This window comes from Rhyacophila brunnea, unplaced genomic scaffold, assembly GCF_057557595.1.
Source record: "Rhyacophila brunnea isolate RB1 unplaced genomic scaffold, BYU_Rbru_1.0 scaffold_18, whole genome shotgun sequence".
Taxonomy (NCBI): domain Eukaryota; kingdom Metazoa; phylum Arthropoda; class Insecta; order Trichoptera; family Rhyacophilidae; genus Rhyacophila; species Rhyacophila brunnea.
The window spans coordinates 38974918-38997113 of NW_028232837.1; the positions used below are offsets into that span (position 1 = coordinate 38974918).

General features: G+C 37.2%; 1 protein-coding gene across 8 annotated transcripts in view; it reads left to right on the forward strand.

The window, feature by feature from the left end:
- Window positions 1-22196, forward strand: part of Tti1 (Telo2 interacting protein 1) — a 53689-nt gene that overhangs the window by 28477 nt on the left and 3016 nt on the right. For all 8 annotated transcript variants that reach the window (XM_085945349.1, XM_085945341.1, XM_085945344.1 and 5 more), the window contains 7 exons: window positions 1129-1344; window positions 3775-4221; window positions 6239-6381; window positions 9871-9966; window positions 12475-12748; window positions 14842-15157; window positions 16217-16445. In XM_085945349.1, the coding sequence (XP_085801475.1) occupies window positions 1129-1344; window positions 3775-4221; window positions 6239-6381; window positions 9871-9966; window positions 12475-12748; window positions 14842-15157; window positions 16217-16445 (1721 nt within the window). The remainder of the gene's footprint in view (window positions 1-1128; window positions 1345-3774; window positions 4222-6238; window positions 6382-9870; window positions 9967-12474; window positions 12749-14841; window positions 15158-16216; window positions 16446-22196) is intronic.

Sequence of the window (22196 nt, forward strand, 5' to 3'; positions counted from 1 at the left end):
TTCATACAATTAATCAATTGACATATAATTTACTTTACTTCCGCCTCAGCCATTCGTGGTCTCGGTGACCTGAAGCCGATCTAACACGTTGAACATTATCACATTATAAGTCAATACCACCTGACCGAGACATATTTGTTACCCCCACGGTGAAGCTATGCGGCCTGGAATACGCCGATGACGCTCTATCGAGGGTATTCAAAAGACAATCGACAGGTTGCAGGACAACTCGACTCGCGTTGATTTTCAAACCGATAATTTCCCTCTGATTAGCAAGGGGAAAAACATCAAGAGCGTCGACAGCTTCAAATATCTTAGGGTACACATCACGGAAGATGACATTTTGCAGAGAGAGCTTGTTATCCGAATGGGAATGGCTGGAGCAACATTCAACTCGGTGCAGAGTGTCCGGGCTCACGATTGTACTCTGTCAAAACCAAATGCCGCCTATTCGACGGTTGCATTCTGACGGTGCTGCTTTACGGTAGCGAATCATGCCACCTTACGAAGGCTCAGAGCAACCATATACTGAGCTTCGAAAACAGATATTTGCGACGGATAGTGGGTGTGCAGTAGTGGTATGACTTTAGGAGTAACGAGGAGATAAGAGAACGCATCAAGCAGCCTCTCATCACGCTAGTAGTGAAGAGGCGACGTTGGACATGGCTCGGCCACGTGCTGCGGATGCCACAGGAGAAATTCAACTAAGCTTGCCTGTTCTTCAAGCCAACCGGATTCCGGCGTCCTAGAAGGCCGCTAAATACTATCTATAGAGTGTATACGGCGGAGCTACGGGATGCTGGTTTGACCTGGAATGATGCAAAAAGACTGGCGAGCGACAGGGATTCTTGGAGATGCCTCATGGTGTATGCTCCAACTAAGGGGCGGATATGGCCGAAGAAGAAGATGAAGAACAATAATAATCATGGGCACATCTGAACAATGTAATCCAGTATTCCTTCTTTTGTTTAAAAAATTATGGAACATTTCACTCTTCTCACTCTCCTTGAATAAATCTACTCCTCAAGACTGGATTTGAATTATTTCCTCTTATTGCCTCTTGCGATATCATTTGAAATTCATATAAAAGATAATAAAATGTAAATGAAATGGACTGCACCATTACAGATATGGATTCGAGTCCGACAGTGGCGGTCACGTGTCCTTGGAGGGCATTCATATTCTTGGAGGATCCTGAGAGTCTCCGTTCCGCTGTGCAGATCTGTGACATTTTGGGTGGTAGCGAAGCGGTCCACCTTCTCGTTGATTATTTACTCGACGATTTCAAGCGCCGAAACGACAATAAAAAGGAGATTGTGTTCCTTCTGAACCAGATGACCGCAGGTAATTTTAAAATGTCTTAATGTTCACTTTCAACTATGTGCCAACGGACCGCATTTTTCAGTCGGTATTGTGTGGCTCCCAAGGAGAATTTCACGAAAAAGGCATACTAAACTGGGACTGCACTTTTGATAAAGCTCTGATACCTATGATAAGGCTATATGCATAGTCTTACTTATATAAGTAAGTGGGTTTATGCGTCGGATGCATAACAACGTATAACAACTGGCAGAACGATGTCAAATCATATTTTATAGGCAAATCAAGTAAATATAGTGTTGAATAACGTTTACATACTTGTCCGATAAAATGAAATTTTGTGGAGTACGGATTAGCTATAGGAACAAATTAATGTCTTATATTATTTAACCCATTGGTGACCGACTTTATTTTTGGAAATAGAATACTAAATTGACTTCCAACAATCTAAAATACTATTATTATCTTATGGCTTTTTCCATTTGGTGAGCGATTGTTTGCCTTATTTTTGTCATGTTCGATAAGTTCAGGTGCATAGGTATTATAAAGAACGGTTATTAGCCATTCGCCCAACCCATTGGATCCTTGCACTGAATCAAACATTGACACGATGATATGCCAGCTGTGGGATCGAACCCGTGTCCCACCAGAGACAGGCGCTATACTAACTAGGCCACGGTGGGTGACATACGTAAGTAGACACCTATATAAAAATGTAAATAACCATTTTAACCCCTACGCATATGGGCTTCCACAGAGATGATGTTATATTAACAGACTTATAAAAAGGAATGGTGTGTAAAATTCCCACCTCCGCTCCCGTTATGTATTGTATGACAACATCTTCTTGGCTAAGCTTCTAGGCGCTGCTGTCTACTAAATGGGAGGAGCTTATTAGTTTATAATGGAATTCCGGGTAAAAATGGGCGGAGCATGTTAGTTCACAGTATTAACACGTAGCCAAAAAGATGTTGTCGTACAATATATGCAGCCGACATACGCGGCCGGCTAACATAACCCTTACGTGTGCCAGATCAAAGAATTTAAGCCCTCATTTTGTCCCAAGCTGAGCCGCACGGGACTGGTGATGCAACCTTGCACCGAAGTGCGAATGCATGATGTTAATTTATATGGCAACTATCAGAGTGACTTTAATTTGAAGAGTCGCAAGGGGAGTCGAGAGTGTCCCGCCCCCCGTACGTTCTGGCGAATTTAGTAAAGGCCGCAAAATTGGCCTCGGTTGCCACCATGTCCGCGTGTCCTATTGGGCCCGAATGGGGTCGGACCCGGGCAAACAACTCCGCTCGTTCGGGGCCCATAAGTGGACAGTCCCACAAGACGTGCTCTGCGTCCTGCTGGTCGTGTCCACATGAGCAACCCGACCCATGTCCTGCCAAACCAAACCCCTGCAGTTTGGCCGCAAAGTTTCCATGGCCAGTCATGAATTGACTATTCCAGTGGGTCGGCACCAGTCTCCTCGTCATGTGTCTCACCGAGACATCTGGAAAGTATAGAAAAGTCTGGCGGCCCTTAGAGGAGGCCACCGATCTCGCCTGCCATGCCGCATATGCGGTCTTGTAGACCAGCTCAGATACAGTCTTTCTGTAGCTCACGCCCTCCACTAACGATGGCGGTGTCAGAGGGACACCGGCGAGAGTTGTATTGATCCTCCTCATAAGGAGAGTGATCGATCCTCTAATTTGAACGTGCAAGTCGAGGGGAAAGACCCCCGCAAGGACCGCCAGGGCATCCGAAGATGTGGTCCTATAGGCCTTAGTAAGGCCAATCAGAGCAGCCCTCTGTCCGCTAAGCAGAGCCCTCTTCACAATTGTCAGCGAGGCTTTGGTGTGCCACACGCTGGAGGCATAGCCAGCGATGCCCATGAATATAGCCTCGTAGGCGATTCTCAGGGCCCGAGACTTTAGGCCCCAATTGTTGCCCGCCAGGCGAGCAACCTTCTGATAGGCTGAGTTGGCCTTAGCCACAATTATTATAAAAAGGAATGCTTGTTAGCCATTGGGCCAGATCAACTGTCAGAATAGTCGGTAAAGTTGTGTTGGTAACGCCGTCATTGCCATAGAATAGTAAGCCTATAAAAATCGGATGTCATTTCTGTATTTTTCAGGATCGCAAGTTATTGCAATCCGACTAATTATATGGTTCTATCTTTCACTGTTTTAGCTGGTACGTGGTCATTTGTGGCAGAGCCGCACTCAAGGGGCCAAAGAGCCACATGCGGCTCATGAGCCATAGATTGACATCTTTTCATTTGGCCCTTAGTACATAACTGCAAAATGCAGAGGGCATCCGTCCGTCTCCTGTATTTTATCAATTCAGAAAAAAGATTTTCAGAACTACTTATAACTGATAACGTGAAAACTGAATCGGTCGATACGGTATCACTCGAGACCCATCCGTCCTCTAAATCTAATCCGAGTGTTGTTTAATTTTCAGCTTTATCCTGCTCGGTGGCAGCACAGGAGACTTCCAGTTCTGCTGAACATCTCATAAAGAATATCGCATCCAATTATCTAGAACCGGAAAACTGGTATCCGCCGATAAAAGTGCGGCGCGGAGAGTCAGCGGCGGGGCGCGACGAGACGCTAGACGTGACAGTGTATGACCCGCGCAGTTGGACGAAAGAACGTACCCTCGGCCTCTACGAGGGCGCGTTCGACGTGCGCTACACCGAAATCGGCTACCGGCATGTGGGCGGAGACGAGGCGCGTCCCAATCGGCGGGAAGATTCATGTGCCACCATTTCCGAAGCGCAGAACAACATCGTCAAAATATGCCTCATGACCGAGGGTATCGGTCAGATGGCTCTAGGTCTACGGAACGATCCCATTTTGATTCAACAGTATTTGCAGAAGTCTTTATATTTGATATTGGAGAGAGCAGGTATTCATTTCCTCTTGATTAATCTTAATTTAACAAAATTCACATCTTGTTTTTCATTAACCTAATAAGTTGAGCGAGTGATTAACATCGTTTCACGTAAAAACAAAATCTGTTTCCTTTATCGCACTTTTATAATACGTTATTGTAAGTTTAATGAGCCATTCTGTTACTATGCATGTTTTGTAAAACTTTGGAAATATTTTTACAAACAACAAGAGTCTTTTCCGTGACTCTAATTTCTTACTGCAAATTGAGTTATGTTTAGATTACCTACGTAATGTGACACTGAATGTATAGATAAAAATTGCATTTCAGTAGAAAATAAATTTACTCATATAGGTATTATACTCATCATGACAACTTGAAGTTGTTGGTTAACTTTTCTTGGAATGCAAGTTATAATACCCTCTTTGTTCCCTTTCAATTTTGGTTTCAAATTGTCTGCAAATTCATCAGGTAGCGTATTATTTACTTTAAGTTATCTTAAAGAAACAAATGCATCAAAAATATTAGTATAGGTACCATCTACTGAGAAATAGAGCATTTTCACGAAACCTTCTCTCAAAAAGCGGTGGTTTTAGGCCTGTAGTGCTGACAAGTTTGGAGGCACTCTTGTGAAATTTTTCCTGTGGGATAAACCGCCAATATATATTACAATGAGTACAACACCTATTATAATACAACAATAGTTATGTTGACAGGATTCCAATCTGTCCAGGTCCACTCTGTGGAGGCCTATATGATCCTCTTCAGATCGAACATGGTGAAGTAGTAGTCATTATTTTCTTTCATTCTGAGGTAGATAAATGAATGAATGCTCCTCGTATCTTCCAAATGCGGGATGACCTGCATTTAGGGATTGCAATACCGAATGAGAATACCAATACCGTTATTTCGGTATTTCCAATTGAATATCGGTATTCGTGAAAAATATAACAGAAACCAATAAATATAGATATAAAAATCCCTTTAAAATATAACCAAAAATCTAAATAAGTACATAATTATGTAATGTTAAAATAGGTAAAGGTAAGATGTGGTAGAGATGCTGATGTTTACAAATACCCATATAGTATGTAGTTCAACTATTGGCACTTTCTTCTTCAAATGATTTTTCAATAAATTTATTTTATGAAGTGTTCTTAGATGTGTATGTGTCCCACTGGTAATTCCACCTATTGTTTTATTGCATTTTTTTACCTTTATCCTGTAAGAAGTAAAACCAAACACAATATTGCTCATTTTTTTGTTAAAAAAAAATGTATTTCTCTATTATTCTATAAGCTACTATTGAGTAGATAAACATCAAATAATTAGGCATAGGCAAGTCCATTATAGTAGAATTATTATTTCTAATCTTTCAACTTCTAAGACCCGTTGGCGACTGGCGAAAATATTAATTATAATATTAATTGAATTAGGGAAGTAGGTACCTACCTATAATGTAAATGTATTTCGCGAATCAGCATGTGTCCTTACTGGTCACCAAGATCAAAGGGCAACAGAAATAAACCAGACACGCACAGCCCGACAAAAAAATTACATTCCTGTTGAACCTTTTATATTAATTAATACATTTTATATCCACTTTCAATACCGAATATGTCAGTATTATCTAATTTTTAAATCCAGTATCAAATGTCAGTATCAAAAAATACTGGGATACTGGTTTTGAAATACCTGTATTGGAATCCCTACCTGCACTAGGCTGCATATGCATTGACAGACAAGTCGTTCTCCTGGTGATCTAGATACATAGATTCTTAGAAGCTTTAACCGTGTCTGGTGATGTCGAGTCCATAAGTTTTTCCAGACAGCAAAATGTCATATTATTAGAACGACTGACTTAAAATTTTCCAGAATTGTGCAATATCATTAAATGTCATGTTTAACATATAGTTAACAGAGCATTCATTTTACCTACCCGTTATGCCGGTCTGCAATATGACATTTAGAGAGCGGGAAATAATGTTGAATACATAGTACACACTTATTACATATTGTTGAAAACTTGAAGGTAGCAGCAATGAAGCGATACACTTATCTGGCATGAGAGCGCTGACCCTCCTCACCGAAGCGAGCCGTCTCCATGACATCACTCAACTTATCAAGCAGAATGCAGACTATTTCACTCATGAAGCCAATATGAAATTGAAAAGGGTAATATTACACTTTCACTAGTCATTATTATGTAGATATTATGTTACAATTCATTTATTTTATTCTAAAAAAGTATGCCACAACTCCCTTCTCCATACAACAATCACAGTCACAGCAAAAAGAAGCAATTTAAACATAACAACAAAATATTATATTCTCCACCCCCGGAGGATTCCTCTCTGCGACCTTTTATGATACGTTTTCTCTGCGTGCGGGTATACTTAGCATAATAACAATTAGGGATCGCCATCCTAGTGAGAATTTTCAATCCGGCGATTTCAGATTAAAGAAATGGAGCCGGATACCTAATGCCCGCCTGGGAATAAAGGGGGTTGGTCTGCTGAAAATTTCCCAGGGGGTGCTACAGCGACGAGAGTTCCGAGTGTAGTACAGGAGGTTCTGTCAAGTAATTCCGACAGTATTCGGCAGTCATAAATTGTCAGGATTTTCGGTTGGTTTTACTGTACTGTGCGTAAAAAAGTTTCACTTCAATAAGTATACATTGGGCTTAAATTATGCACAGAGCTAGTTAACCCTTTTACTCCCAGCTGATTTAGCTTAGCATAAATGTGAAAACTCCCAAGCGTTTTTTGCCAAAAAATCGTTGATTTAGTTTTTTTTAAATAAATAATTCTACACATGTCATAAAAATTTGAAACTTTTGTTGTGTGTTCTCAATGGTGTATAAAGCAATAATAAGTAATAATATTGATAGCTTAGATCAATCTTCTTCTTATTGTGCCATCCCCTAGCGGAGGTCGGCCACCATTAAGAGGACGTTCTACAGAATTGGCCTTGAGAATTGAAAATATGATTTTTTAACATGTGGTCCATAATATCTGGTCTACTAGTTAATATAAAAAGGTCGTGTCAAAGTTGTTTGTGTTAATAAATTTGCTCTGTGACTGATCCGACTCATATTTCACATTTATTTCATCAGGGCTGTCGAAGACATAAATCATAATATATATTTATAATTTTAAATTTTTATTTATAATATATATTATTTAAGTTTTGTGCATCTAATGCCGGGTCCACACTGGCAACAAGTTAATTTGCTGGCAACCTCGTTAGATTTTACGATAATTATTGTAAAATTTCTTAAGCAATTATGGTAAGTATCGTAAAATTTAATGAGGTTGCCAGCAACTTGTTGCCAGTGTGGAAATGGCTTAATATCCACTGTGGTTCACGTAGTGGCATGGACCTGGGGTTAGCTAATTCAGGAAGTCAACACCCATGATAGAATTTTTTCCAGTTTTGGTTGCATTATATTCCAAAACTCTTCTGTAAAAATCGTTTCCGAGTTTATAAATGGAAATTTCTCGGTGTACACAGTAAACAAACCTATGAATAAAAAAAGACAAAAAGGAACATACTGATTCATCGCAGTAAAATCTGGTAATCAAATTCGCCATTTTGAAAAGCGACGATTTTGCGTAAACAAATATCACGTGGTCTGTACGTGTGCGGCAAACTTCGAATGTGTTTGTAATTTTGTGCAAAGTGCGAATGTAATGTTTTCAAATAATTGATATGGATTAATTATACCATCGTATTATTTTCTCGAAATCATAAACATACTATAATAGTATTTGAGTATCAACCTATGTTCAATTTGAATTGGGTTATAATAATAATATACCCGTATATATATCAATAGTATGTTTGCTACAAAATCCACCCAAGTTATCAGTACGTACTTGCACAGGTTTGATTAAAAACCATGATGAAATTAACATTTAAAAAATATGAATGCTTAATATTATTTTGACAGCCCTGTTTTCTGATCGGCTTCATCTCGCAGGTGTTCATAAAATAATAATAATTCTCCGCGCGGCAGAAATTATCAGTAATAATAATAATATTTCTTCAAATAAAATCTCCGATGATTAGTGATTTTTGCGAAAAGATCGATTTAAATTGACGTAGTTACGACGCCGAGGTCCTTTTTACACTGAATTATATTTGAACGGCGGGCTCTTCAGCGGGCCCTTAAGGCGATCTTATCTTTGTCGTCTGCTACCCGGAACAGTTCGGTGGAGCTGCACTCGTACCAATCACGGAGGTTCTTAAGCCACGAAATGCGGCGCGGTCCTCTGCTACGCTACGACAAGTTGGGGAATGCTGTATTTTTGTCCTCTCATAATGTGGCCGAGGTATTGTAGTTTCTTGGTTTTGATACTACGTAGAACTTCTCGGTCCTTCCCCATTCGATTGAGAACTTCAACATTTGTCACCCTGTCAGTCCAAGCAATTTTGAGGATGCGTCTATACAGCCACATCTCGAAAGCTTCAAGTTTCCGTGACATCTCTTGGTTTAGCGTCCATACTTCCATACCATAAAAAAGAATTGAGAGCACATAATAACGTACCATACGCAGTCTCAGACCTAGGTTAAGATCTCGATTGCTAAGGAGGCGTCTCATTTTGAGACGCCTCATTAGATCAATAAAACAAAAGAAAAAAATAATGTATCAATATTTATTTAGAAATGAACGGATAAAACTATGTGTGAACTACAAAACAAGTGTGACAACATTTTTTTATTTATAATTGATACATCAAATTTTATAGTATAATCTATTCTTATCTAGTAACAGAAAAAAAATAAACATATTATTATTTCCCTATGAAATAGAATTTTTATAAAGTAATCAAAAAAAAATCGTATACTGTCAAGGTATTCAAGAATATTATTCAATTCACGAAATCGCAAGAGAATTCGATACAGTATCGAGGACTAACTGATATGGGAATGAAGTAATTTCAAAAAATAAGTTTCAAAGCACTACATCAATAAATTATAGTAATATTTATTCATGCATTTTTTCACCATCCTACCAAAAGAACAGTGGGCATCCATTGTTTGTTCGGTCAGTTCATAAAAATTACAAAATTCATTTTGTAATGTGATATATGAATCATAAAACAACTAAAAGAAATTTCAGAACTTAAAATGTCTCATAAAAATAATGTTTTATTATTTTTATGACCCTCTTTGATCTCAAGTTTGACAGCAAGAACAATTATGACTTGTGAGTTATTAGGGTATGACATAATTGTAAACAAGTTCGACACTAAAATAAATATTAGTCACACCTAACATAGAGCGAATATAGTGCTTTGTCTACACCAGACAAAATATGACGGGAAAAAATTTGGAATAAATTGTAAATTTGGTTCCAAACTTTCGGCCGATGGATCGGCCCAGATGGAGTTTTAGCATAGGTATGGTGGGCCGAAATATCGGCCGAATGGGAGTAAAAGGGTTAAATAGGTAATTGAAAATTACTTATTGATGTATCGGTAGGTATAATTATTTGATATGAGAGGGTCTACCTTACTGCTGCTCACCCTAAAGCAGAGGTCTTGGGTGACCTCGCTAATTCTTCAAATATAATTTAATATGGCCTGGCCCGCATGGCTTCTTGAGTTCGGCTTGTAAAGTGCACTACAATAGTATTGTACCAGATTCGTTCTTTTCAGGTGAGCGACAACGCCGAAGTGTTAGACGTACTTCTGGTGGTGATGAAATACAGTGACGCCCCCCTGCTGCCATGTCTCTACGATATTGTCAGCAATGTGAGAACTTTTATCTTGGTGTGTTATTTATGACAGGACTACTGTACAAATCTGAAATCGTCTTATTCTCACTATAATCACATCTCATTTCATTAAACTGAGAATATTGGCAAGAATATCCTTATTTAAACTTATTATTTCCAACCAAATGACCGGACATATTAAATTTGATACTTAACACGTTGGCTGCGCAAAAAATTTCGCATGCTTTACAGAGAACCTGAAAAATACCTACCTTTCGAAGCCACAAAACTCTATTAAATATTAGAAACTATTATTATATTTTATCTCAGTTCTGTCGCTTCGAATGTCATTTACACAAAATGCATCTGTGCGCCACATGTATTTGCATTGTTTACCTACTAGATATCGAAACACGTGCAGTAATTATTGAAGTCACGCCGTTACGCTAAAGGCAAATTCACACTAACATAATATTTTGTGTTTATATACATTTTATTTTGAACGGAATTTTATCTTACCATTTTTACTCCATGTTTTTTTTTACTCCAATTTATTCAACTTCAAATGTTGTTGATAATATTTCTTATTGTTGAAAAAGTTCACGAAAAAGACACTATGATATAAATTGTTGAAACGTAATTTACACTATCACAATACACTACACAATATATGATATTACTTTGAAAAGACGTTGGAATGTTAGATTCACATTTGTTTATGTACATTTTAAAAAATCTGCGAAGATACATATAAATCGAGACAAAAAAATATTATGACTTGTGTATATTTATAGAATAAATTTTTGATTCACTCTGACCAAAACCAAATTTGTTCGTGATATAGTCGAAAACAGGGTTCTAAACACAACCTAGGTTTGTTCGGGCAATCAGGACAATGGAACAACAAAGCTTTTCGTTGTTTGGTAGTATTCCAGCAATGTTTACACCTTCGCCTCTTTGTGTTTCCTGCACTATCCTTTTCACAGAAACTTGGTAAGTGAATTTTTGTTTTAGGCTGCTTCGGCAAGGTAAGCGGAGGTGGGCCAAGTAGTTTTCTAATTACCGATAGTCTGAAATCGTACAAAAACATTTTTGGATTTTCGGAATTATATAGATAATGTGCATTCAAAAGTATTGTTTGTAATAAACGAATGCCCAATTTTTTGTACCACCTTATAGTTTTACATTGACATGGGTAATATGCCAACATCTGATCATAATAGTCGATTCCACTCATATAACGGTTGTACTCAATTACCATCTTAGGTTTTTTACATAACTTTCCAAATCTATTGGACGTGTCAGTTATATCACCATCGAATTCTGATGATATGGTAACTACTTCTCGACGGTCTTTCCATTTTGTAACGCACATACCCATATCCGTGTACTGGCTAATACATTCACCAGTTTTAAGTTTTTTATTGACAACAGGATTAGCCTTTCTATTGGTACTTAGGGTCCCCGTGACAAATGTCTTATCTTGGAGTAAATCCTCAGTCAGTGGAACACTTTTATAGTAATTGTCCATGAAAACAGAATGACCGATTCGTGTTTTACCTTCAATTAATTATCGGACAACTTTTTTGGTATGGTCTTCCCCCCCCAATTCCGTATCTCCTAGTCTGCCATTAACAGTAAGTTTTAAGGCTAAACAACCAGACTCTCCGAGCATGTAAAGTTTGATGCCATATTTTGCTTTTTTGCCTTTCATGTATTGCCGAATAATTAGGCGACCGTGCCATAAGACCAACGATATATTATCAATACAATATACAATATTATAAAATCACTATCGTACATTTGGTCATCGCTTTCTTCGACTCTGCGTTTTTGAACACAATGGCCGATCCATTGTCAGTGGGGAAAAAAATGAAAATCACTATATCACTAAAACACAAGGGATCACATGCACTAAAACGTCGGACAAAGTTTATATTCACACGGAATTTAGAAAATAATATGTACTCGGTATAAAAAATACACAATTTACAAAATAATAAAAAAAAGTGATAAAACAAAACCAATTTACAACTGTAAACAATATTTCAACAAAATATAATAAGTTGTTTGATGTACGTATTCCAATTACACTAGTGTGAACAAGCCTTTACATGAGAGTTTCAATGAAATGTCCCGAAACGTCCGACTCGTGGCAAGTACTTACTAACACTGAAAGATTTTTTACAGTGCTAAGGGTGCTAAGACTAAATAACAACAATTGTAGACATGCTGTAGAATATTTGGTTGCTAACATTGAAATCAACACATGAACACAGCTGCCGTGACCGACGCGGGGCTACAATTTTTGTATGGACACGGGAGCCGTGTCCGACGCAACGAACGTGTTAAATTCATATTCATGGCTCAGTAGCGGTGCCTTTTGATTGCAGGTCAAAAGGCCGGTGATTCCAACCCACCCAGAGATATATTTATATTTTTGCTTTTCAAGTCAGCAGTGACGCTTTTTTGGAATCACTGCGAAACTGTTTAAAAAAATTCACTCCAGAAATTTTATCTCACCCTGTTCACATTCGATATGCAGGTGCTGAGTCAATGCAGTCAGCGGGACGGCGACCGAAACGTTTCCCTGTTTCTGAGATTGTTTTACACGTTCATCAAATTTGTCAAGTCCAAATATTACGGCGAGGAGGAGCAGTCGTCCGGGCCGCGTGCAGAGGCGGAAAGCTCCGCCGCTCTCATCCCGCTGCTGATAGACTTCCACTGCTGCAAGTACCCTACTTTTCCGAGCCGACCTCCCAAGAAGATGTTCATCAAAGATTCCTCACTCCGACAGGAATACCTGGATTGCAAAACAGGTGATTAGCTCCAAAGTATTTTATCTCATTGATTGCCAATTTTTGTTTTATTTTGGCGCACAATCAAATTACGATACAATACACAGTTTATTTTATATTTCTGCTTGTCGGTGTAGTCAATGCTGTTGTGGCGCGGAAAAGGTTTCCAGGTAGGGAGGAGGGAGATGGTAAAGCGCTCGACATCCCGCTCGGTGTTAGGTTAGCAGATGACTCTTGCTAAGCCGGGGAGTCATGGGTCAATAGGTGATATCGTTTTCGACTTATCATCCGACTCCTGTCGAATAATACTCGGGTGTGGAAGCTCTCGGGATGGCCCCGAGGAGTTTTGTTTACCGCTGCGCACTGGTATTCGATGAACCTTTTCACGACGCTTTTTTCAATTCACTCATGTGGTTTGTACAGTGTATTGGTATTAAAAAAATGCCTAGTTATACTTGAACGTACTGATGTACAACCATAATGATAGATTTGTATGTTTCGGTGACTATTATCTTAAGGCAATAACCAATTAATTGGAAACTGTTATTCCCTTATCGCTTAATTCTTTATTTTAGAAGACAGTTTCTTATTTTAGGCACTGTGTTCTTTAGATCAGAGAATGAAAAAGTTTGAAAACCACTAACATACCTACTGAAATTATTTTTAATCGTTTTCGTCAGGAAAGGTCCTATGCTTCTTTTGTATAATGAAAAAAAAAATCGGTGTGTGTACTTATGTACGCGCGTTAGAAGTTATACTTCTTTGGCGTAACAAAACAAAAACAAAACTTGTAATAAACTAGATTCTTCGACTAGCTCTTAATTATATTGTTAAATTACACACTCAAGAAAAAGGACCGCTTATTGGAACCCCGTTGGTTTATTTCTATACACTTTAACTTATATTACTAAATTATATAATTATTTATCGTTATTTTTATTTTTAAAGTAACAACTGCCACTATGACGTTTAATAGTTTGTTTACGTAAGAAATTGCAAATGGCCGACAATAATAAATTCGCTGCCTAGCAACAGAACAATTCTAAACTATAATATTATACTGTATAATTGTCACGATTGCAGTATCATTCTGTGGCGTAATGGTTGTGCGTTCGGCTGATAACCGAACAATCGTTGGTTCAAATCCAATCGAGTGTGTTTTTTTGTGTGAAAAAATAAATTATGTGTTCCATGTCACACGCCAAAAATACACTCTGATCTGATTTTCCAAACGCGCCTAAAGAAGTATAACTTCAAAAATAAGCCACATGTTCTGGCCTGATGGTGCGTCTAGTGCATCCGGCTATGCAGTTTCAAAAATGTACTTTTTTTTATTTACCCTGTGAGTGGCAACTCTTGCAATGTGGTTCGAGAGAGGTTCAGGTGCACACGTGAGTTGAAACATGTCTGAAATTGAAACCGGTCAACCTAGCGTTGTGCGACTGTCATATATGATTTCAGTCTCCGTGTTTCTCTCTCTCTATCTCGCAATTTTACTGTCCAAGTTTCGGAGGCATAGTAGTATAGTTTTCACATATTTTGATATTTCACAATATTATTATACTCTTAGAAACCTTTTCTTAAAAAAAAATCCAACCAGATGAATTGAATTAATTGAATTATGGAAACCTAAATAAAGTTTTAAAAAACTAGTGTTAGGTATTGTTAATTTTGTAATTTTATTATTTTTGTGCAAAGTTTGCGGTGATTTTTTGGTTCGAAAGGCCACTGATAACAGTGAATTGTGCAATCATATTATCACGCGTAATTTGGTTAACAGACCACGGGCAGATGTGTTATATGAAAACTGCTAACAATCAGTCGACACATGGCAGTTATACAGAACAGGGTCATCTAACTATGAGTAATGACGAAATTAATTATTGTCAATGGAAAGCTCAAATTTGCAAATCTTCCTGCTTAATAGTGTCTGTATTCTATAAGTTGGCGTTCACGTCACGTTGTTTGCGGACAGAAAGCTGTTCGACTGTTGCAAGTTTTCAATGGGAGGGAACGAGAGGGAATGCAGTGCTGAATGCTGAAGCGGGAGGGAAAATGCACGCCAACTTATAGAAGACAGACTCTAGTAATTTTATTTTGATTTTCGTTTTCAGATGATCAATCCGAAGACGCAAAACAGGGTCCCGATCCTCACATAGCCATGATCGTGTCCGTGCTCAGAAACACCTTAAACTTCATTCCTTCCAAGGACAGGGATCAGAAACTGTCGGCGCTGGAAGTGTTCCGAGAGGGAGTGACGGCCATCCGGCGACATGAGGACTCTCTGCTGCCGCTGGTGCACGCCGTATGGGCGCCGCTGGTGGCGCGGATGCGGGAGACGACCCGGCCTCTGCTAGCCATCGCAGCCTTCCGCTTGCTCACCACCCTGGCGGACGTGTCCAAAGATTTCATCAGGGCCCGCACGCAAAGGTCAGTCGGCGCCTTTTTATTCCCGAAGAGACTAGTATTATATATGAAACCTTCAAATTGTTATATTTTCAATCCGGTTAATTAAATCTGGAAACGCTTGCGAATATCCAATTTATTTTGACATAACTCTCTCTTCTTCTTGGTCGTGCACTCATGGTTGAGGATCGTGACCACATTTGAATTTCGCCATCCATTAAGCGACCATGACTTTCCATCCTATTCGATCTTCCGCTTCTCTCACGGCAGAATGGATGGTGCCCCCAGTCAGTTGTTTCACTTGGTCGCTCCATCGCGCAGACGCTCTTCCTCTGCTTCGCGTTCCCTGGAGGCTACCTAAAACTACCAGTCTCTCCAGGTTGTCCGGTCCGCGCCTGACAATATGTCCAAAAAACTGCAGAATTCTTCTCAGACATAATTTATCGTCGAGAGCCGTTCCTTTATCTTCAGTCTCTGGATGATTGACTGGTTCGTCCTGTGCTCCGTCCAAGAAATACGCAGCATTCGGTGCCAACACCACATCTCAAAGGCATCAATTGCCTTCCGTTCCCTTGCCTTCAGGGTCCACGACTCGACTCCGTATAGAAATATCGAGAACACTAATGTTTGCACAAGCATAATTTTTGTGGCAATCGAAATTCCCCGATCCTTCCATATAGTGGTAAGGCATGTCATCGCATTTTTTGCAATCTGTATGCGCCTTCTTATTTCCGCTTCGCATCCGCCCTTTCCACTGATGGAGGGATTCGATCCCAGATATACAAACTCGTCGACTGTTTCGAGGTTTTGGAGTGTACTCGGTGTTGGTAGACGGATGGCCCGATCAACAACCATGACATAACTACGAGTCTTTTATTATGTTACTTAAGCTGAATGACCATATTATGTCTGCCAACGGGATGGGCCTTTAATTCTACTTGAATGGTATTTGCTGCACCCGAGCATTTCAATGATTTTGAAATAGAGTCAAGTCGCATAACATTCCTATTTGGAATGGATTAAGATTTGGAATATCATGTGGATTGTTAACAGAGGGTCTTAATGATTGATTTCATTTCGCAGTGACGTGCTGCCGCTGATGTGTGACTTCCTATCGAAAGCTTCGGAAGACAGTGAAACGAAGCGCGATGGCTCCGGCTACGCATTCAGCCAACGCTACAAGCTGCAACTCTCCTATCTCCGAGGGCTGGGAGATCTTTGCGTGGCGCTCGCCATGCGAGAGAAAGAAATTCACCGAATCATGGTTGCCACTCAAGCGTACCTGTCCTGCAAACAACCCAAACCTCTTCAGGTAAAAATTTGACAGATTCTATTATTTTGGTGGCGGCTCAGTCGATAGAGTGGCTATCTATAAGGTGTAAAATTATATGTTGTTATACCAATATCGATATGTATTCGATCCAGAGTAATGACCCAATAGACACATTCCTTCTAAAACAGTTTGTAAAATAACATTCACTCCATGGAGGCCCATATGATCCACTTTTAACCTTTTTGTCGCGCAATGGTCGCCCCAGTGTATATCATTTGTCGGCGGGGTGATTTTTACAAATCATAAATCTTACCAAAACTCTTAAAAATGGTCATTAAAAATCCTAGAAGCGGTATGGACACTTGCGCTGATGACAAATTTATTAGGACACATACGTGGGAACCCCACTTCAAATACAGAACACATTAATATTTTACAGAGCACATAAAAAATATTACGAAATCACTTTATTTATTATTGAGGGATTATTTCAGTTTCATGGTAATCACAGGGCTGAGGGCACAATGCTACATCACATTCTCGACACGTAATATTTGTCATTTTTCTTTTTTTATCTTTAACCCGGCAGGGCTATTGTGGTATGACGAATTCACTCTCCGCGTGACATTTTTTGTTTTGTTTAACTTCTGTGTTTCATAATAAAAATGGCAATAAAAAATGAGTTTTATGGTTCTTTAGGCGCCTAGACATGTTCAAATTATTTTACAACATTAAAAAACCGTAATAAATCAGTCATAATGTCAAAAATATCTGAAGAAATAAATTCTATACAAAGACTCACAATTTAGAACGGTTCCGCCATTTTGTTTTATGTATATGGAGCACTGCAAGGCTTGCATTTTGTTATTCGTCACGCTCATACTTGACGCGAAGTGATCACAAGTGGTAGGTAATAAAATCACACATAATGTTTTTTCCCTGAGTAGGGTCGTAAATATCAGTGGCGAAGGGTGGAGGTAGGCTGCTAAGATCCGCCATAAACAGTGCACATTAAACTTTTTCAGACATACATATTTGTTTTCGTTGAAATAAGACTACAATTTACAGATAGTGTTGGTTAGTTGTTAAAATTCAATTAAACCCTGAGAAACCAAGCCATAATAGATAATAGTCCAAAAATACATGTCTATCTATAAAATATCTAAAATTATGCAATTAAATCATACATAACTTTGAATATTTTATAAATAGAATAATATTTTTTATTTACTATAGTTTGGTTAAGTCAGGGCTAAATGAATTAAAAACAATTAACCAACAATATGTGTAATATGTATTTTTAATCCAATGAAAACAAATAACTATGAATGAAAAAGTGTGCACAATTTTGTCGTATTGCCCAAATTAGACCAAAACTATTATGGTTTCGTTTAGGCATGGTTTAATTGATTTTTAAAAACCAACTAATACCATCTGTAAATTTTAGTCTTATTTCAATAAAAACAAATACATATCACTAAAAAAGTTTAGTGTGCACTATTTATAGCAAATCTTAACAGCCTACCTCCACCCTTCGCCACTGGTAAATATAGCACAATAATTTTAGACTAAACAAACTTTTAGGCAGACACTTAAACAGCTATTAAATATTATTACTGAGTTACATATTTATTTTTACTTTACATATTTAAAATTGTTTTGAAGAGTGGTAGATTATATAACACGGACTGAGACACAAAGCCACATTGCAAAGACAACACATATATCTAGATAGACGTTTTTTTTATTGATTTTTGAATTTCCGCACGCATAACAGCGTCTTCTGGGCTTTTTATTATTTGCCGTGGGCGGAATGTGTTCCGGCAAATGATCTGTTAAAGTTCTAGGTAACAACCTCAATGGATTTTCACTAGTTTCACTACGATAACAAAGCTAAAATAGTCCAAAAAATATAGTCAAAACACCTTATAACAGTTTAATACACATGAATGGTATAGTTAAAAACACATAAACAATAACACAGACAAAATATTTATAAATATATTATAATAAAATTCACACAATACAATAGATCGCTTAAAATACGTAATATTTTGTACGGAAAAACAACAAGAGCGATTCCTTGCACAGTCCTCTCACAACAGTGATATTACGTATACTGCGCATACGCAGTAAAGTGGCGGGATATTTCAAACCAAAATTAAATAAGCGAAGATTGACGGCCTGTCGAAGGCATGTCAAACATCGAAGTTTTAGTATTGTAATAAAATTTATTTGACAATATTATATATATGTCACCGTTGGTAATGAAACAAGGCAAATTATGGTAGAGATTTCAAAATCATGCGTCATGTATATTCTACATTATTGACCGGCGCGTTTTTGCGTACAACATTGGCGACAGAAGCGCTGTAGCCCCGTAGTTTTGCGAAATTTCGCGTACTACATTCGTGACAGAAGCGGGCACCGGGTTAATGGTAGATTTGGAACATACCCGACACCGCCTAAATGGTTTAACTTTTTTCTCAGTTGGGGGAACTTTACGAGGCAAATGTTTTAAAAGTTCTGTTTTCAACATTCTTTTTGAATAATTACTTGAGGGTACATTTAATGATATTGAAGATTTTGAGGCACTACCATATTTTTCTATTAGTTGACGAATTACTTTAATTTAAAAATCGGCCAAAGAATGTAAAGAATACTAGCATTTAATAAAAAAAAATTACGGCGAATTTCGAAATTTTCGCAAAAAAAAGTCCCTTGAACATTATTTTCATATAAAACCATACCTTTAATTCAAATTTCGTAATTCAAAATGATTTCAGAGTCCTGACATACAAAAATATTCAATAAACCATAATAAAGTACACTATTTCATGAGCCATCATTGAAAATTGTGACAGATTTTTCTTAAATCATCATAAATTACTTATTTTAAGAAGATAATATAAATAATCCTGACATTTTATGACCCATTAACACACACTGAATCAGAAATTTCGTAGGCACATCTATGATCGTAAACGAAATTAATGAAAATTGGAAATGAAAAAAAATTTCAAAATTTTTATATTTTCCCCCCATACATTTCATATTTCGTAATTCGAATTCGATTTGAGGAATTTGTTTTCTGGCCATGATACGTCTCGCCAAAATTTTATGTTTAATTAGACGCACGTTTTTTGTTGTTGTTTAATATTGAGTAATGTACCTAATGCCGATGGTTGCCGATGAAATGGATTTTGCCGGATGCGTTTGAGTGTCCGTTGTGCGCGGCCATGTTGTCCTGTTTTTTACAACGAACATATCGTCACTGTTCTGGCAGAAGACACTAATTCGAAAAAATGACATATTGAGTTAGTTATACCAAAATGTTCCTTATTTCAAACTTTACCGTCTGGAAACCTTCTTAATAAATAAACAGTCTTTATTTTAGTCATCCTTTTTACGATTACTTAATAAACTCACATGATAGACCATTTCAAACATTTTAACAACTTCAAAGTCAAATTACTCAAAACTAGTATTCTCCAGTTAGTGTGTTCTGCTAGAACAGAGACGATATATTATCACTTTATTTACACACTAAATTGACTAAATGTTTTTAGAAGGGGTAACGACTTATAGATGTAGTGAACGTATCAGTGGCGAAGGGTGGAGGTAGGCTGTTAATATTCGCTATAAATAGTTCACACTAAACTTTTTTAGTCATATGTATTTGTTTTTATTGAACTAAGACTACAATTTACAAACGGTGTTAGTTAGTTATTAAAAATCAATTAAACCATGCCTAAACGAAACCATAATAGTTTTGGTCTAATTTGGGCAATACGACAAAATTGTGCACACTTTTTCTTTCATAGTTATTTGTTTTCGTTGGATTAAAAATACATATTACACATATTGTTGGTTATTTTTTTAAATTCATTAAGCCCTGCCTAAACCAAACTATAATAAATAAAAAATATTATTATATATATAAAATATTCAAAGTTATGTATGATTTAATTGTATAATGTTAGATATTTTATAGATAGACATGTATTTTTTGACTATTATCTATTATGGCTTGGTTTCTCAGGGTTTAATTAAATTTTAAAAACAAACCAACACTATCTGTAAAATGTAGTCTTATTTCAATGAAAACAAATATGTATGTCTGAAAAAGTTTAATGTGCACTGTTTATGACGGATCTTAACAGCCTACCTCCACCCTTCGCCACTGGAACGTATGATGCACGGGAATAAAGATGGTAACTCAGTGATATTGAAGTTTGTTACGTAAGATTTACATTATGATTTTAATTGTATTGGATATTACACGGAGTTACGCGTGTATTTTGACTGTACAGTTCAAGGCCGAAATTGCAACTCGTTTTTGATTGTCATTTCCGCTTAGTATTACTGGCAATACTATGCAAATGAACATAGACAATAATACGTCGTTTGTAGAGTTGGGTAAATCTCTACAGTAAAGCTCGATCTTTAAACAGGTTTTTTTAATTCTCGACCTTTCACTTTTCTGTCAATGTGTGCATTGCATTCTTCTAATAAAATTTCCTTTTCAGAATCAGAGGCTTTATCAAATAATTATAGCACAAGTCGCAAATGTCTATCTTTGGTTTGTGGAAGTTCAGTTCAAATTTACTATTAAATCATGCCTATAATAAGATAATTTTTCAGGCAATTCTTCTCTAGGCAATTCTCCTTATACAATTCAAACATTTTTTCCATTTAAAAAATTCATATTGAAGTAAAAGATTGTTATATAAGTGAAATATTCCATGGTTTTTCACTTTTACTTTCAGAAAAACTTCTCAAAAACATTAAAAAAGTGAATCGAATTGTAAAAATCTTTTTGACTTCCACTAACTTACGTCTAGCCACCTCGAATTATTATGCATGACACGTTGCTTTGTTGGTAATACAAAAATGCTACGCTGTTACGTCTGTGTGTTAATAATTTAGGACGAATATTTTATCACGGAAACCTATCAAGAGATACGTTTGTGTGTTTCTAATCAAAGTAACATACGTCTTAGGTTATATCGATCTGTGGCGATATTTTTAATTTTTTTGTTTATCTATCGAGTAGAAGCCGTTATTCTGAGTAAAACTGCATACTTAAATCAAAAACTCATTTTTTGTCGATACGTTTTTATGTTAATTAGGGGACGTATTGTTGTTTAACAATACATAGTAAATATATTCGGCGAAAAATTATATTTGCTATCAAATATTTTTCATTAGTATATCGCTTGTCGGATATTAGACGTAAGCCGGTAAGATGTAATTAGATGTCTATGACTTGAAACAGTTTATTTAAAAATATTACTGTTCCGTTCTCTCATATCCCAGGATATTGCCCAACACTGAATTTTAATGGCATGATTTTAGATATTTTATAGATAGGCCAATATTTTTTGTCTATTTTATACTATTATGGCTCGGTTACGCAGGGTTTAATTGAATTTTAAAAACTAATCCATCTACAATTTGTATTTTTAGTTCAATGAAAAATAAGTATGACTGAGAAAGTTTAATGTGTACTATTTATGTCGGATCTCAATAGCCTACCTCCACCATTCCCCGCTATGTTGAAATGTTGATCGTCTGAATTTTCACTTTCTATTGTCAAAAAATATCGTAAACACATTGATATTGTATTGAGATATGTTTATATAGGTGTGTGGTAGCCAGTGGCGAAGGCTCCATACTAAGCGATTATTTAAAGCTTACCTTCTATTTTCAAGTATTTAATTTAAGTAAATAAATATTTATATTGTCTAGGACTAGGTTATAATAAAAATATTGATTGTCATCTATCGT